The sequence below is a fragment of the Protomyctophum parallelum genome (assembly GCF_964188405.1).
Source record: "Protomyctophum parallelum genome assembly, chromosome: 14".
NCBI classification, from domain to species: domain Eukaryota; kingdom Metazoa; phylum Chordata; class Actinopteri; order Myctophiformes; family Myctophidae; genus Protomyctophum; species Protomyctophum parallelum.
Genome location: NC_139709.1, coordinates 44,973,290 through 44,990,416, shown reverse-complemented (window position 1 = coordinate 44,990,416; position 17,127 = coordinate 44,973,290). Strand labels below are relative to the sequence as shown.

Sequence of the window (17,127 nt, the reverse complement as noted above, 5' to 3'; positions counted from 1 at the left end):
TCATAAGATGGTAACCAATCGAACCAATCGATGGTAACCAATCAAATTCTGTGACCGGACCGGAGTTGTGCCCAATGTTGGTGAGCTAGCGAATTCTGTGTTCCACAATGAGCAATGAGAGCATGGGAAGCAATTGCGGACCACAGGAAAAGCATTCACTTTTTAACAAAAAAACGTTTTAGTTTTTATACTAGAGTAGGGGGGTGATCAGGTGTGATCAATTGGCTAATAAAGGGCGAGGTCGTGCATCATTGTGCTGGTGTGGAACACGTGTGTCAAATGCATGTCCCACCCAGTTATTATGTAGGCTATGTTTCCCTTTTATGCCCATATATGGAGATTTATGTATGTGTCTCTCTGTGTCCCTTTATTCCTATGTATGGGGTTCTGTGTCAGGCGTGCCCATATATGGAGTGTTATGATGTCAGAACAGGCCAGCTCCATATATGGACCCTGGGCAGGGCCCCTGTCCAGAGCCCGGGCAGAGGCCTTTTTGAGGCGGTTCTGTTTTTTGAGGGGTGCTAGCCCCTCCTATATAGAGCTTTTGTTCTCACACGTCTCATATTTGCCATTGATAATGAACGGAGAAATTAGGAGAATCCCTATTATAAATACAAATGAATAAATATTGTTGAAAAATCTAATACACAAACATCCTTAAATATAAATATATGCATCTATTATTTAATTAATGTATAAATAACAAAGGAAATATGGTTGGTATGAGTCTCTGTTCTCTACTATATATATATATATATATATATATAAATGTATCTATTTATTTAAGTATCTACCTATACAGAGAAGTGTTGTGTAGTCTGCCGTAGCAGGTGGCAATACTATCATATTGCTATGCTACACTGCACATATTATTAACACACAATGTATGAAACCTAGATTTTTTTTGTTACTTTTTGTGCTGTTTCCTTGTTTGTACATTTCGCACTTGGACAGTTATTGCAAAATCAAAAAAATTGTGTATTGATTGTGATCTTTTTTCTTGTATTTCTTGTATTCAAATAATCTTTTAGCTTCAGCCTACACCTTTTAGGACCGTTATTTTCTTTCTAAATTGCCTTTTTGTTATGTACTGTAATGTATTGTTTTAAAAAGGACCAAAATAAACTAACTAAACTAAACAATAAAGCCCTTTAAATTGAATACTGAAAGAGACTCAGAGACACCATGCTGGGTGTCTGTCTGTGTGTGTGTGTGTGTGTGTGTGTGTGTGTGTGTGCGGGTGGGGGTAGGGAAACAGTGACTCACCGAATGAGTGAATGGATCCTTGAGTGTTTTCCAGGAAGTGAGAGGAACAGTGTGTGTGGTAGCGTGGCCGAGCGGTCTAAGGCGCTGGATTAAGGCTCCAGTCTCTTCGGAGGCGTGGGTTCAAATCCCACCGCTGCCAAACTTTATCTTTAGTTCTTGGAAAATGTTGTTTATATTCGGCAACACTTTAGAATAACTATCTGTTATAACTAGTTAATAGATGATTAACTAACAAACTGGTAGTTAATGAATTATTAATCGTTCATTAATAGTTTGTTATGGATTTATATGACTGTGCCTTACAGATAGCTAATAAATCACTCAAACTGGTGGTTAATAAATGACTGGTTAAATGTATGTTAATAAGTTATTATAAGTTAAGTTAATATTAAGTTTAGGAAATACATTTGTTAAGACCATGTCAATAGTTATTATTCTTGTAACTATTCCTCATTTCCCAATTCCCATAACTTAATTTGATTGGCTTAGCAGCAGATTTGAACTGGAAACAGACAACACCTTTATTATGTGTTTACATACAAGACATTAGTAAGTATAACTTGTTCATAATCTATTAAATATATACTGTATATAAGGCATAGTTATAAATAATATAAATATGTATGGTTGTATGTTATGTTATAAATAACATGCTTTTAAATTAATTAACCAACTATTCACAAACGTTTAACAAGTCATTAATAACTCATTAACTTCCAGTTTGTGAATGATCTGTTAACTAGTTATTATATTTTCTGTTTGTATTTAAGTTCAGTTTGACCTACTTTGTGTAAAGAGAGCTGTATAACATTGCAATCAAAGGTCTATACATTTAATTCTATGTACAAGCTTAGATTTTAGATAAAGAAAGAGATCGAGAGAAAGACAGACCGTGTGTGAGTGAGAGCATAGCAGGCGTGAGAGTGAGAGAGTGAGAGAGAGGTTGGATCAGAACAAATTCTAAGGGCTCTGTGGCGCAATGGATAGCGCATTGGACTTCTAGTCAAAGGCTTGAGATGGCATTCAAAGGTTGTGGGTTCGAGTCCCACCAGAGTCGCACTTATGTAAATTAAGTGTGTTTGAAAGCTTATAATAGCTGGAGAGATTCTGGTGTATTTACTGCAGTTAGAAGGTGATCTACTGGGAGAAACAATGAGTCATGTAGTTGTAAACGTGTGTGGATAAATGCTGCATTATTGACCAAAGCTTTTAGACAACATGCTGTCTGCCTCCGAGGTGATATGCAATAAGAGGAACACTTTGTATCATGATGAACTCATCATTCATTCCTGGTCCTCACTGTTAACTAATGGTAAAGTTACAATGACTTAAGCACTTAATTAAGTCTTAAGCCCCATATCTCTTTGCCAAAAATAGAGCACAAGTCATAGTGACTTCACCATTAACTAATGGACCAGGAATTAATGATGAGTTCATGAGAAAGTCATGAAGAATTGTCATTAGTTACATGTACAAATTAGTATGTGTGTGTGTGTGTGTGTGTGTGTGTGTGTGTGTGTGTGTGTGTGTGTGTGTGTGTGTTACCTCTGACAGTTTCTTGCACATGATCTCCTCCCAGCCATCCTCAGGAGGCATCTCAGGGATCAGCACCCAGTCCGCTCCACAGGCCAACGCACTGACCAGTGCCAGGTACCTGTGTGCACACAAACACGCACGCAGACATGCACGCGCACATGCAACATTTTTAACATAATTTACAATATTGGTGTCAACAAATATGAGTTGGACATATTGATTATTGATTATTCACAATGAGGGAGACAAGCCTTACCCACAGTGTCTTCCCATCACCTCCAGTACAAAGGTCCTCTGGTGACTGGGAGAGCATAGAGGGGACAGTGAAATGTCACATAAACAATGGCCACACAATCAAGTTGTCAACACAGTGGTTCTCAAATGTTTTAATGTGAAAAGGTTTTCTATATTAAATCACTTTGCTGGGGACTGGACCTGGAATCCCCCTTCAAGGACCCCGGACCCCCCTTTGAGAACCACTGACATAAACAATGAACACAAACATAATCTTAGTTATCTGACCCCCTTTTCTGTAAACTCAATGTTGTCACAGAACATGACACTCTCAATGTTTGTCTTGGACTGAAATAGAACAGATATGAATCACATTGTGGGGGTGAATACTGGTGCAGTAAAGAGTATTTATGGCTACTGGTATATAAATATTGCTAATAATGTCTTTAGTGCTGTGTATTCAGTCACATGATATACCAACCAGAATTATACAAAACAGCAAAGAAACAGAGTCAATTTTGTCCAAAATGGTTCCACAGATTATATACTCAGTTATTTCCCCTGACAGAGTAGTACTACCCCACAAAAACTCGACTCTGGTGGGACTCGAACCCACAACCTTTGAATCACCTCTCAAGTGCTTGACTAGAAGTCCAATGCGCTATCCATTGCGCCACAGAGCCCTATGCCCTGCAGCTCACCCTCCCCCTTTATAGCTCTGTCAATCGCTCCCTTTGTCTCACTCACTTTAGTTTGCATGAAGTGACTTCATTGTTCTGTTTTTTTTTACTTAATATGCTGTCTCTGGAAAAACACAGCCCTGAACGCAAACACGAGTAACCTGATCAAATAAATGTAGATTTAGAGTTGCAGTCCTCTTTAACTGTGATGCCACGTGTCCTGAGCCATCCCCGGTATCAGATTTCACCAGCAGCCCCCTCTAACGGAACTCCTCCCCCCGCCCCTACTCTGTCTAAACTCACTGTCTCTCAGATTTCAAACCACTTGGGTTAACCAAGGGAAGAGGCCCACTCTCTCTTATCTTTAAACGTGATTTAATCTGATGTTCTGTTGTTAGATCACCAACATTAAAGGAAACCATTAGTAATGGATATTCAAGTGATTCTACAAAGTAAAATCCTCAAGTGTTCATATATCTCTGTACAAATATCTGAAAATCTCTGAAACAAATGGACACTAACAGGATTATATTGTGTAGAAAGAACCATTTTGGGGCAAATGCATTTGAATAGAGAAAATTGCAAAGAGCAAGGGAATCTTTATTGTTTTTGTATATTTTTTTTGGGTAAGACAAATATTAGGGTCAGTTCTATAATGCATTATAATTTCATTTATAATGCACTATAACGCACTTATAAGGCTTCATAACACTCACTATAAATGTTTATAATTATTCATAATAACTTAGAACAAGGTTTATAATAATGCATTATAAGCTCAGTGGAACTGCACATTATAACTACCCTAACTTAGTCAGCTGTAACGTGTCAGCTGTAACGTGTTATAATTTTGTTATAAATTGTTATGCATGCATAATTATTAACATTTATAATGAAGCCTTATAAGTGCATTATAATTGCATGTATAGTGCATTATAACATAATGGCATTATAGATTATTAAGTGTTAATGTGCTGTTCTGCTTTTTATATTACTATTATCATAATTGCTGCTGCTATCTTTTCTAGTTTTAAATTTAAATGGATGTAAGTAAAAAGGGGAGAGTACCTTTGCGCGGTGGTCATGATGGCGTCCACCACCTCTATGATCCTGTGTAGGGCAGAGTCTGTACCGATGGTCATGTCTGTACCACAGAAGTCGTTGTCGATGGATCCCACCATTCCCACAATGTGCAGAATGGAGTTAGCCCGCACCTGCTCCTGATCAATTGCACCTGAGGACAGAGATACACAGTCACACACATGCTCAGTGTGTCCCTGCATGAGCGGCCGTACCTTAGGTGGGGTTGGCAAAAGGGCCTTTCTGTGCATGTTCTCCAGGTACCCTCACAAAAAACAGAGAGTAATCCTGGTCTCTATACTGCCTCCCCCTGGCCAGCCTTCCATGTGCTACAGTAGTCTTACCCGGGAACCCCCCCTGTCGGGTGTTAAGAAGCGGCCTGCTAGTGCCTCATGCATTGAAGGAAGCATGAGCTCAGTTCGGGGCTGTCCCCAGGTTGGCAGAGGGAGAGTAGCAGCCAGGATTACAGCTTAGGCAATTGGCACCGGGTTAAAAATGGGCTCCAAAGTAGGATTTAATTATTTTATTTAAAGTGTCCCTGAGTGGTAGAAGGTCCAGTGTTTAATCATCACAGTGACACCTTCCTATTCATATTAAGATTTGTGACTACATGAGGTCAGAGTAAGTCTCACAGGGGATGTAGCTCAGTGGTAGAGCGCATGCTTCGCATGTATGAGGCCCCGGGTTCAATCCCCGGCATCTCCACTAATCTTATGGGGGCTGCTGTATCTGAATGGGTAGAAAACCCACCTTGTAAATAGAAGGGGCCATATTCAAAGTGTCCCTGAGGTAAAGACCCTATGGGCTCCATCTTGCGCCACCCTTATCCCTAAACGTATTTGCCGTTTTTTACTATTTCGAAAATCATTTTAAAATAGTTCAACTAGCCGATCTACATCGACACATTGTGAGCTTGTAGATCAGCTATTTGAACTATTTAAAAATGTTTTGCGTGCGTGCTGTGTGTGTGTCTCTATACTATAAATATTTAACTTTTTTTTTTTTTTTTAAGATTTTCTTTTTGCGGCTTACGCCTTTTATTGGTTTTTTGAAGGGACAGACAGTAGGCTGACAGGAAACGGGAGAGAGATGGGGGAAGACATGCAGTAAAGGCTGTGTCGGGCTCGGGAGTCGAACCCGCGGCACACTGCGACTGGATTACCAGTCGGGTGCCCAGACGGTTACACCACCGCCTGGGCCAATATTTAACTTTTAAACAGTTTTTTAATGCAAGTTGATGTTTGGATCGGGCTGAAACCTTGGCCGAATTATAGGTCAGACCATTCCCACATGGATCCTGAGAGCCACATGATTAATATTGTTTCAACAGCCTGCCATACACACACGTTTTGTGTGTATGTGTGTGTGTGTGTGTGTGTGTGTGTGTGTGTTGGGGAGCTCGTCAAAATCAGTTCAAACAGCTAGGAATAATTTGGGCTCAATGTAAAACTTGCTCTGGTAATAACGGACAAAACATATTGTTTTGTAGGCTACAGCTACAGAAGCTAGGTAGGTATATTTCTGATAGTTTATAACGTTTCCTGAGGAAAATGTTATAAACAGGACATTCAGGAAGCCTGGACCGTTCATGCTCGCTGTGTTAGTGATTACAGCCTGAACCTGTCTATACTTAAACAGAAGACATGGCACTAAATGATCAAACCTGAAAATATGGCGTTTGACGGGCACAGTGAGTGACTAAATCCTGGCGTTACCTTGCTGTAGGAGCTCAACCAGCAGGCCACTCCACTCCTCCCTGAACTTGTTGGCACCGGTCAGACTTCCATCTCCACCAATCACACACAGGTTGTTGATGCCGAGCTTCACCAGGTTCTCTGCGGCTTTCAGGCGGCCCTCGCGGGTTCTGAACTCAGCGCAGCGAGCGCTGCCGATCACTGTACCGCCCTGATGGGAAGACAGACACCATGTGAGTCTCTCTCAAAGCTGCACCTCATTCCCATTGTCTAATAAGGCCCCCAGATGGGCTGGGAAACTGTGAAGATATTGAAAGTCTTTGAAACGTTTTGAATAATTTAGATATTTCTTTAAACAGAAATCTTATCCTCTGGGAGTCCCTGGCACAAAACATTTTCAGAAATTTGGGGGTTGTTGGTACTAAAAGGTTTGAGAACTACTATTACTACAACTAAGAATTCCTTCCCTCAGTTCCCTCCCATGACATTGTTATTGTTTCTTTCATACTTCTTTTAGCCTGTCTAATAATAACACAGCAGGGCACAGCCTGAAGGGTAGAATCCTGCAGAACGACACAGAGTGTCATCATAGCATAAACGTATCCAGTGTTTTTACAATAATATGATTGGCATTACTGGCATTACACATGGTTGCCAACTCTTGCACAAGAGTGACATTACAAATGGTATCCAGTACAGTAGCCATAGGTTGTCAAAAGTACATTTTGTGTTGGGGTATATTATTGAAAGTTTGAAATGAGTGAAACTAGCCCTTACCTGTTCAAATACTGTATATGAACATCAAATTATGTACAGTGTGGGTACAGCGATGTAATAGATCCTATTATTGATGTATGTATTTTGAGGTGTAATCAGTCTGGTGTCAGAGGCACTTGCCCGTGAGGTGCATACGTTCGTTAGACATAGAGCAGGTCGTCCAATGATCCATGGGTCAGCGGTTTGAATAGCGGCTCCTCCTGTCTACATGTCGAAGTGTCCTTGGGCAAGACACTGAAGCCCAAATTGCTCCTGATGTGCTGGTTGGCACCTTGCATGGCGTCTGCCGCAATTGGTGTATGAATGTGTGTGTGAATGGGTGAATGTAATGCACAATCTATGTAAAGCGCCTTGGATAAAGGCGCTTATATAAATGCACCATTTGCCATTTTACATGGACCCGCAAGTAGTACAGGGAAGGTGCAATTCTGGGGAAATTGCCAAGGGTGGTTGGATCGATGGCACATGGAAATGTAGGCCCCTCCCACTGATTTAGCTAGCCAATTACAATGTCAAGATCATGTGCAAGTATTAGGAGGGGATTTATCCCCCAAAAAGCATGTTTTTGCAACAAACGTGATTAAAACACCCTCTACATCTTGTAAAACAGATGAGATTTGCACAAAAGCTGTAGGTGGAAGAGCAAAAAGCTGGAGAAAAGTCAAAACGCGGATTACGCAAGCATATTTCCCTGTGAAATTGTTGCGCACGTGCTCATTTCGTGCACACGCCTGCCTGGATTGCTGGATTGGATTACACTACGCGTCCCTCATGAGCAGAGCTGGAGCAGAGTTGTCGTTGATCCAGGCGACAACACCTGCGTCACCCGCTCCCCGTCTGAAAGGACCTTCTAGTGTGTGTTTGAAAGCTGATAGAGCTTAGATAGAACATAGATAACCTATTTTAGAATCAACACAGTGACGTTGCATGCCTGAAAAGAGCATTCCTACTACATAGGGTTCGACTTTACAGGCCTACTGTATACCTCCAATAAAGTAACTGTACACATTGAGAGATATTGTCCTTAGAGTGCTGTTCTTACCACTTGCAGCATGCTGGACACACTTTCCCATGAGGCCTCTTGAATGTTTTCTGCACCATCCACCATTCCCTGGTATCCCTGGAGTGGAGATATATGAAATCATTAGACAGAACTAAATATTTACTGGTTAAATTGACATTTACGAAATTATGAAAACACAATCATTGGTTTGAGATGAAAACGGCACTTTTGTGCTGGACAATGTTGTTATAGGATTCATAGCCAAACAGTACCAACATGACATCAAACCCTTAAGCATGTCTTGTCTTTGTTGACAGTCCAGTCGCAGATTATGCTACTGATAGATTTACTTTCTGACAATATCTGACTTATTACGACCGAAAGTCGCAGATTATTATGAAAACTTGCAAAACCCATCAGTCGTTCGGTCGGTCACGCCTCCATATATGGATGCCTGTCCTAACGCCTCGTGCCGTCACGCCTACAATTGATGTAATCAATATTAAGCCCATATATGGGACGTCACGCCTCGTGACATCACGCCTCATGACATGCTACACATATGGAGATCCCTGATGTCATCAATATTAAGCCCATATATGGAAATGTCAAAATATGGCCATATTGTGACAGCCTCAGTGTGGTTGCCGCGACGCGAGTCACACTTGCAAATGAACTAAGTTGGTACAACACATGACTATCATCACCTGAATCTCCATATATTCCATACATACTATATCTGCATATATGGAGCTGGCCAGCAACTCGCCTGTATATGCCTGTATATACCCAGAACAAAATCCGCCTGACTGATCGTTTACAATAAGGTCTACCATGTTCAATTCATCATAACATTTAGAGACTAGAAACTATAATATACACTACTATATAGCCAAAAACAGGAAATCATCATAGGAGGTAAAAAGGGAAAAAGAACAGTGAGGGGAAAAAGTGGTGGGTGGGGGGATTTTACGGGGGCCAGTTTCGAATTGCAGCCGTCCGTAGGTGCCCTTTGAGAGCGGTTTTGAAGGAGTCAAGGGATTTGCATGTCTTAATGACAGGTAGGGCATACCACATTTTGGTGGCATAGGAGCGAAATTTATTTAGTCCCTTGTATGAAAGATTGGGATTCAGGTCTGTGTTTAGTCACAGGCCGGCTCAGAGGAGCATAACAGTGGAAGCATTGATACCATAGACATTGATACCTAAAGCTGGCCAATAGCTGGTCCAATTATACTATAAAAAGCCCCCCATTCTCCACAGACAATGTTAGCACATGTTGACAGACACAACAGCAGCTGCTATTTATTGTACACATTCCAATGAAGGCCACGTCTCAATCATCACATATTAGCCATGCTAACAGTAAGCTATTGTACAGTATGATAAAAAGAACTGTTGGGTACAGACTAGTAAATACTGTACACAAAAGTTAAATGAGAGATTATCTTGTTCTTGCCTATTGGTATTACTCTATATAAGCCTTCCAGCACAACTACCTGATTCTTCAACCTCAAGCTTGATCACCTGGACCCTTCAGACTCACTGCCTGAACTGATTCTGACCCCTGCCTAGTGACTAGTGTTTACTGGAATAAAACATGATATGAACACTGATGTATTACCTGATGGTATCTGAGTCGTGCTTGTGGGTTCTTACCAGTTGGAGTGGCGATATGCTCACCATGTGTGAGCTCCACATTTTGGGCATGTCTCATATTCGGGACAGATACCAAGTGCAGATACAATCCAAATCTCGTAACCATGATTTCTTACCTAATTTTGACCACAAGTTCTCAGACGTGCTCCAGAAGAGGTTAAATAAAGTGTTCAGAAAGGACTTTGGTTTAAAACAAAGTGTGTTCAATATGTTTGATTAAGCTAAACTTCTACCTAGTTCACGCACTTGACTATTATTTACACATGATTATTCAGTCAACACATTCAGTGGTCTTGTCTATGTCCAACTTCATATGACTCTCATTTGGCTGAGAGTCATATTGAGTGAGTATTGCCATACTAGAGACTAGGGCACTATCTTGCCCCTTGTCCCTAAACTTATTTGCCATTTCTTACTATTTTAAAACATTTTAAAATAGTTCTACAAGCTCACAATGTGTCCATGTAGATTGGCTAATCTAAGATTCATCCCATGGCCTAGGGGGCCGTAGGGGTGTCATGGTGGATGCTTGGGCAGTCAAAGTACACTCTAAGCCTGATTAGTAGTTGTAGTTGCTGGTATCAACACACCAAAAGAAAGAGCAGATCTACAAGCTCACTAATGTGTCGTAGAGCAATGTGTTGTGAGCTTGTACATCTGCTATTTTCGGTGCACAGCATGATGCACAACCAAGTATTAATCAGGCATTATGTAGGTCCCTGCATAATGACAACGTTGCTGTCTTCTCTCCCACCAGAGACTCTTCTACGGTTTTGCATGTACTGACCTTAAGTGCAGCAGTCTGTATGCATGGAGCCAGCTGGCGGCCGCAGAGAGAATCAGTGCGAAAGGGCCAGTCGGGCCTCATTAAGTTCACTGGCAAGTACATATTAGACCCCCCACCTCACCCCACGCCACCGTGCAGCCCCGGGGCGGCGCTGTGTCTGGGTGTCTGAGTCAGCATAGCTCTTACCTCGTGGATAAAGAACACCTTGGCTCCCACATAGATCCCCATCCGGACCACCGCCCGCACTGCCCCATTCATACCTAAGAGCAGAGTGGGAGAGGAGTAGTGGAAGGAAAGGAGACGAGGAGTGTAGTAAAACAGGAAAGAGAGGAGGAGCGAGGGGATGGGGAATGGAAATGGTAAATTAATTGTCATTTTGCTAACCTGTAAAAATCTATTTTGTGCAATTATCATTATCATTATTATCTAAAGGGGATATTGTGCAAAGCAGTCTTCAATTCCTGTTTTAACAGTTAATTAAATACTTGTCCTTTTTGTCCAAACTTTAAATCGTCTCCACAAACTCTAACAACATTACTACGTTTCCGTAGCGTTCTCGGCTCAGAGGAAGCCATGTTGAATGAATTTCACTTTGTTTCCAGTGGGACGACATTACAAAGCGAACACACACATGTAATTCTCGCCCACTCAATTTGATTGGGCTGGCTCTGCCAGTGATGCATTCTTTTGAATCGAGAGACTAGAGTGGTGCTGACTCTGTGTCGCTAGGAGACCAGGGAGGCTCCTCATTGGACAGAGGGGTTACACATGAAATGGTTCTGAATCGAGAGTTGAGGGCAGCCGGGGACGTACAGTAGTAGCAATTACATAATAACCCAATGGGAATGAGTCATCCATACTGCTCACATATAGTATGTCAAATTAATGTAGGCAGCGTGCGGCATGTGAGTGCTGCTAGTAGCTGACGGGACAGTGTGTCATCATCATCCACATAACCATGGCAACCATGAGTTCTATATAGGTGGAGAGACCTGTCTCCCCTCCCCCTCTCTCAATTTCATGCCTGTCTTCACTGTCTTGTCTAAAGCAAGCAACATGTTTTGCTCACATGTCAGATACAGTCCTTATGTGTGGATGTATGTGTACATTTACATTATGTTGTTTATGTGCAGCTATGAATCACATATGCCCCAAGATGGAGTTTTGCTACAGCAGAAGACTGAATTATAAACATATTTTCAATTTCCATACATTGGCTTACAGGCAGCATTTATGAATGGAACATAAATACATTTCCTTTGTTGGAACATAATAAACACATTTATACCCCAAGATTGGCTCAATGCATCATAGTTGTAATCACATTTAGTGAGCCTGGTTTATGAAATCACAGCAAGGCTCAAGAGTCAAGACATTACTTATGATTCCGTTGTTGCATTTAGTTTAGTGTCAAACCAAACAACCCAGCAGCAATGGTAGACTTCAGTGTCAGTGAGAAATTCCATCTTCACACTCAATAACAGCTATAGAGGGTATGCGATGCGCATGCATAAAGTGAGTGGCAAAGTGAGTGGCAAAGTGAGTCTAACTTCATTTAACGTTGTTTAATGCAATCAAATAGGACGTTTCTGTTTGAATGCATGGGCTGTCAACCAGAAAGTTGTTTTTTGCCACTCAGTACATATCTTCCGGGTATGATTATGATGTCACGCACATACCCGTGGCCTCTATATGACCGTCATCACTTATGCAGGCTAGCTGAAGGGCTCCGTGCAGATTGAGCGGGCAGCACGTGTTTGACACCACTGTTTTACAGAACGTCATCGTTCATCAGCGTGGATGCTCACATCATTATCAGCCGCCCTTTCAAGCATTCGTGAAAGCATTCCCTGGTTCACTGTATGACTGTATGACTGTATGGGTTCCAGAGCTGGATTCCCAAAGGGGCCTGTTGGGCTCAGGCCCAGTAGCCCAAAGGTCAGGGGAGCCCTCTATAAAATTGCTCCAACTGATGCCAACCATTCCAGAGCCTGATCCACATACAGATACACATACACATAGAGGTAACGAAAGGCTAAGTTTTGTTTAGTTTTGCTGTCCTTTCCGGTTGCTCCTAGCTCATGTCATCTAAACATGCATGCATGCATGGTTGTTGAAGACGCCTGTCACTTTTGCACTGTACAAGATGAGAGCGTTCTTTATATGTGTGCGTGCAAGTGAACACACATGTGTTATTCCATAAGCCATAACTTCATTGTTGTTTCCATGACAATATTGTCTACCCCTGCAATGTTATGCCTTTGGCTGATAGATACAACATAAAATGAGATGCATCCCTGCTGACATAACCTATACCTAGTATTAAGTTGATCAATGTAATATCATTCTGTATTCATTAATTAATTAAGTATTATGACCAAAATGCATTGCTTAGGTCATACACAAGATACAATAAACTAGGCTACTGAAACAGAACAGAGATAGACCTTTCAGACTGACCAACCGACCAACTGACTGACAAAACAAGCTGATTTTGACAGACTGAGACTAAAGGTATCATAACAATTATACTGTGTATTATACTGTGTAGTGTTAATGTATATACGGTAAACATCTGTTGATTTTGATGATGTTTGGTTTTAAATCCGCCAACTGCGCCAAGAGCTGTTATCTCCTCAATCATATAAATTACGGCAGCAAAGAAAGCTCTATCGGAGTCTAGAGCCACGTCAGGCCCAGGGCTAGGGGCTAGACTAGAGATGGGACGTTAATCGTTATTATCGTTTATCGTGATTAAAAAACACACAATAATCGTATTGTAGAGATTTTAATTTATTTATTGTGCAATTGTCCTCTGTCATACTCATTTCACTCTATAAATCGATTCGCCAAATAATAGCAGATCTACAAGCTCACAACGCTTCGCATTGCAACGTGTTGTGAGCTTGTAGATCGGCTATTTTGGGTGAACATTCCCCCCAGAATAGGGATGCTGGGGGTTCAAGTGGTTAACAAAAGTGTCATTTTAAGTTTTAAGCAGCTTTTGATTATCGCAATACCATCTTAATGGCAAATTGGCAATTATTCTTTGCCACAATAATCATGAATCATGTCATTTTCCTATCTTCCCATCCCTACCATAGACTCTGGATCCAGCCCAATAGGGCTCCTGCGAACAATGACTCAGTCAGGACAGACTCGCCACTACTCACGTAGCCCAGAGATTATGGCAGCATCCCAAGCCTCTTTTATACTCTGTAGTATGATGGTGTCGCACTGACTAGACACCATCGTAATCTTAGAGACCAATGGCACTGTTCTCTTCTCAAACATTTGCATGTCAATGACCCCCAAATTGATACAGGTTAAGCTGTGGGCCCACCACATTTGAAAAACTTTTGTTATTAGATTAGATTACGTACATCATTCAGTTCTCATTCTTTTTACACGGTCTCTCATTGGACTAACTTCTAGTATAGTAAATTAATAGTGAAATTGCTCCACTTTGAATCTTCAGAAATAGCTAAAATAGACAATATACGCTCACGCCGTAATGTGATGGGGTGTGACATTGTATATCGGCTATTTCTGCTATTCCATGGTATGAAATAGGGCTTGAATGCTTTAACTAGTGTTCCTCATTGTGCTGGGGATCTCCTGGAAGCCCCTCAAAGACCCATGCCTGGCCAAGGAGGTCCCAGCCGTATCCCACTATGAGAACTACTGTTGTAGTATACTACTACAAGTTAGTGTTTTCTACTGTACAACTATGGTATCCAATAGACTGTACTATATCTCAAAATAATAGATATCGAACCAGATATCATTATCAAGTAGGCTACACGCAAGGATATTAAATACTGACTGAATACACACACACACACACACACACACACACACACACACACACACACACACAGTCAGAGAGAGATTGAGGGGGGGACATGTATGGACACATGGGTGGATCATACCGCAGTGCAGGGTGCCAAATGAACAACTTGTACTTCTCAATTATTTAAAGAGAAATGGCAAGGTCACCATGTCACTTGTTGATATACCGTATATCTATCAAAAAGCACATTTTGTCAACAGACGGTGTATTAATAGTCAAATCACCTTAAATCGTCCCAAAACGATGACATAGCCCATGCAGGCTACGTTACGTTACGTTTGGTGTATGGAAGGATATTTGTGATTCTGAAATAACGCCCTGTAATTGTATGATAGGTCTCAGACTCCGACTGTAGCCTACATATAGCGTCGTTGTTGTTGCACATTTTTAAGGACAAGGACACACACACAACAACATAAAAGGATATCAGTAGTTCTACTGAAGCCCCGCATCATCCTTCATCATCTTAATTGCTTCAACACGTGTGTGAACTACAGTGTATCAACGGTACCTTGAGCATCTCCTCCACTTGTTAACACGCCGATGGATTTCCCAGCGCCGGAGAGATTCTCCAATAATTTCTTGATTGTGTCCTGCCGCGGCGGCATGCCTGAACCCATCCTGGTACTTGAGTAAAGGCAGGAAAAAACGTCTTTTAAAATATGTAATTAAAAAGTGGAAACTGTTCAGTGGTAAAGTTAAGTTTCGGCTAGAATTAAGCAGGTGTGTGCGCATTTAAGAGAGGAGCGCGTCTGCTGCTGCAGTGAGAAGTTGAGAACCACCCGCCCCCGTTGGTCCGTCCTGCTACTCACGACCTGGGCTCGTCACAGCCAGCCAATAGGAACGCGTTCTACCCGGTTTGCCCGGTGATTGATAGCCGGGACCGTCCAATAGGCGTTAAGATCACGTCCCCTGCCCGGAGAGCATTTGCAAGCAGGGATTACTAAGAACTCAACTCAATTAATGATAAGATTGTAGACATATGTGCAAGTCAAATATTGCAGGGGTTGAACCTGTCGCTCATATGGTTTAATCAGCACGGACGGCCATAGCTTTCATACAAAAGCTACATACAAGCCACGGATAAAATGCTGAATGAAGGGGACCTTTTTTACTCTTTTCTTTTGCCTCTCACATTTAGAACCAGTTTGTTGTTGTTGGTCAAATGGATATGATGCATGGATAATGAATGACTCACCCCCCTAGGAGTCATGGATTCCAGTAGTATGAAGTAGCCTATAACAGTAGTTTTCAACCCTATTCATATCAAGGCCCATTATTTAAGGCCCATTATTTGGCATTTGAAACACGGACCACCTTGATCACTGACTAGAACTTTTATTTGGAGAAAATAAATAAATGGGGCTAAGGAGTCAGGGCTCCATATGACTTCACACAGCAGCTACTGTATCCTACAGCAACACATAAATGGGAGGAATTAATTGGCATTGACTAAATTGGGGAGAAACGGGGGTGAAAGATATTCTATATCTTGGCTAGAGTTAAATATATGAATCATAAATATATTACCCACCTCAATGTTATAAAATAATGTTATAAAACTTTGATCTGATTAGTTTTTCTTGCAGTTGACACCGAATCTGAGAAGAATTTAACATAAAAGCATAAATAATTCAAGAGGACTAAAGAAAGCTAAAAAAGCCTACTCGATTTCATATTTTGGTACTATACTATACCACCATCCCTGTCCACTTTGGGCCCTTTTATTCTTTCTATCTCCCCATCTCTATTCAGTGGCATTAGATTGTGAGGGCACACAGAGGGTAGGCTACAATGGAAGCTTATATGGCTAGCACACCCGGTCTGTTAGCTATTCCACAATTCTTACCCAATAAATGTTAAAGAAAGTGTACTGGAAAGACTGTGTGTGTGTGTGTGTGTGTGTGTGTGTGTGTGTGTGTGTGTGTGTGTGTGTGTGTGTGTGTGTGTGTGTGTGTGTGTGTGTGTGTGTGTGTGTGTGTGTGTGTGTGTGTGTGTGTGTGTGTGTGTGTGTGTGTGTTTGCGTGCGTAACTGTGCATGTGTGCGTTACAAAACAAAACTATAATTAATAATATCATGTCACAATGACATAAAAGATCTCATGACCCAGAAACATAGTGAAGACCTCAGGCTACCTTTCCTTGAACTTGCACCTCAAAGGACCCTCTCACAAACACATCTCACCTCAGAGTCTGAGCATGGAGGAGTGAATAACTCATCTGGTACTCAACGCTCAGTGATGTACACATGCTAAATATAGACAGCCTATACTCTACAGTATACAACTGACATAGGTCAAGCTAACATCAGACAGGGGTTAAGTGGTGTCTCTCTCTCTCTCTCTCTCTCTCTCTCTCTCTCTCTCTCTCTCTCTCTCTCTCTCTCTCTCTCTCTCTCTCTCTCTCTCTCTCTCTCTCTCTCTCTCTCTCTCTCTCTCTCTCTCTCTCTCTCTCTCTCTCTCTCTCTCTCTCTCTCTCTCTCTCTTCCCCCTCTCTCTCTGTACATGTGTTGCATGTGCTTGTATAGCCTACTTGCTGCATGTTAGTGCACACAAAGT

The 17,127-nt window shown here is 41.6% G+C and overlaps 1 protein-coding gene across 5 annotated transcripts in view; it reads right to left on the bottom strand.

Annotated features, from left to right (window-relative positions):
• The window catches only part of LOC310870914 (ATP-dependent 6-phosphofructokinase, platelet type-like), a 49,714-nt gene extending 34,401 nt beyond the window's left edge, over positions 1–15,313 (bottom strand). For 4 of the 5 annotated variants that reach the window (XM_083782283.1, XM_083782285.1, XM_083782284.1 and 1 more), the window contains exons 1-7: positions 15,081–15,313; positions 10,903–10,976; positions 8,310–8,387; positions 6,512–6,701; positions 4,785–4,950; positions 3,059–3,103; positions 2,812–2,920 (exon numbers count right to left, since the gene is read on the bottom strand). In XM_083782283.1, coding sequence (XP_083638409.1) covers positions 2,812–2,920; positions 3,059–3,103; positions 4,785–4,950; positions 6,512–6,701; positions 8,310–8,387; positions 10,903–10,976; positions 15,081–15,189 — 771 coding nt within the window. In that variant the 5' untranslated portion in view covers positions 15,190–15,313. Of the gene's footprint in view, positions 1–2,811; positions 2,921–3,058; positions 3,104–4,784; positions 4,951–6,511; positions 6,702–8,309; positions 8,388–10,716; positions 10,818–10,902; positions 10,977–15,080 lie in introns of those variants that run through there. The other variant, XM_083782287.1, reaches the window with a different exon arrangement.
• Between the last annotated feature and the right edge of the window lie 1,814 nt (positions 15,314–17,127).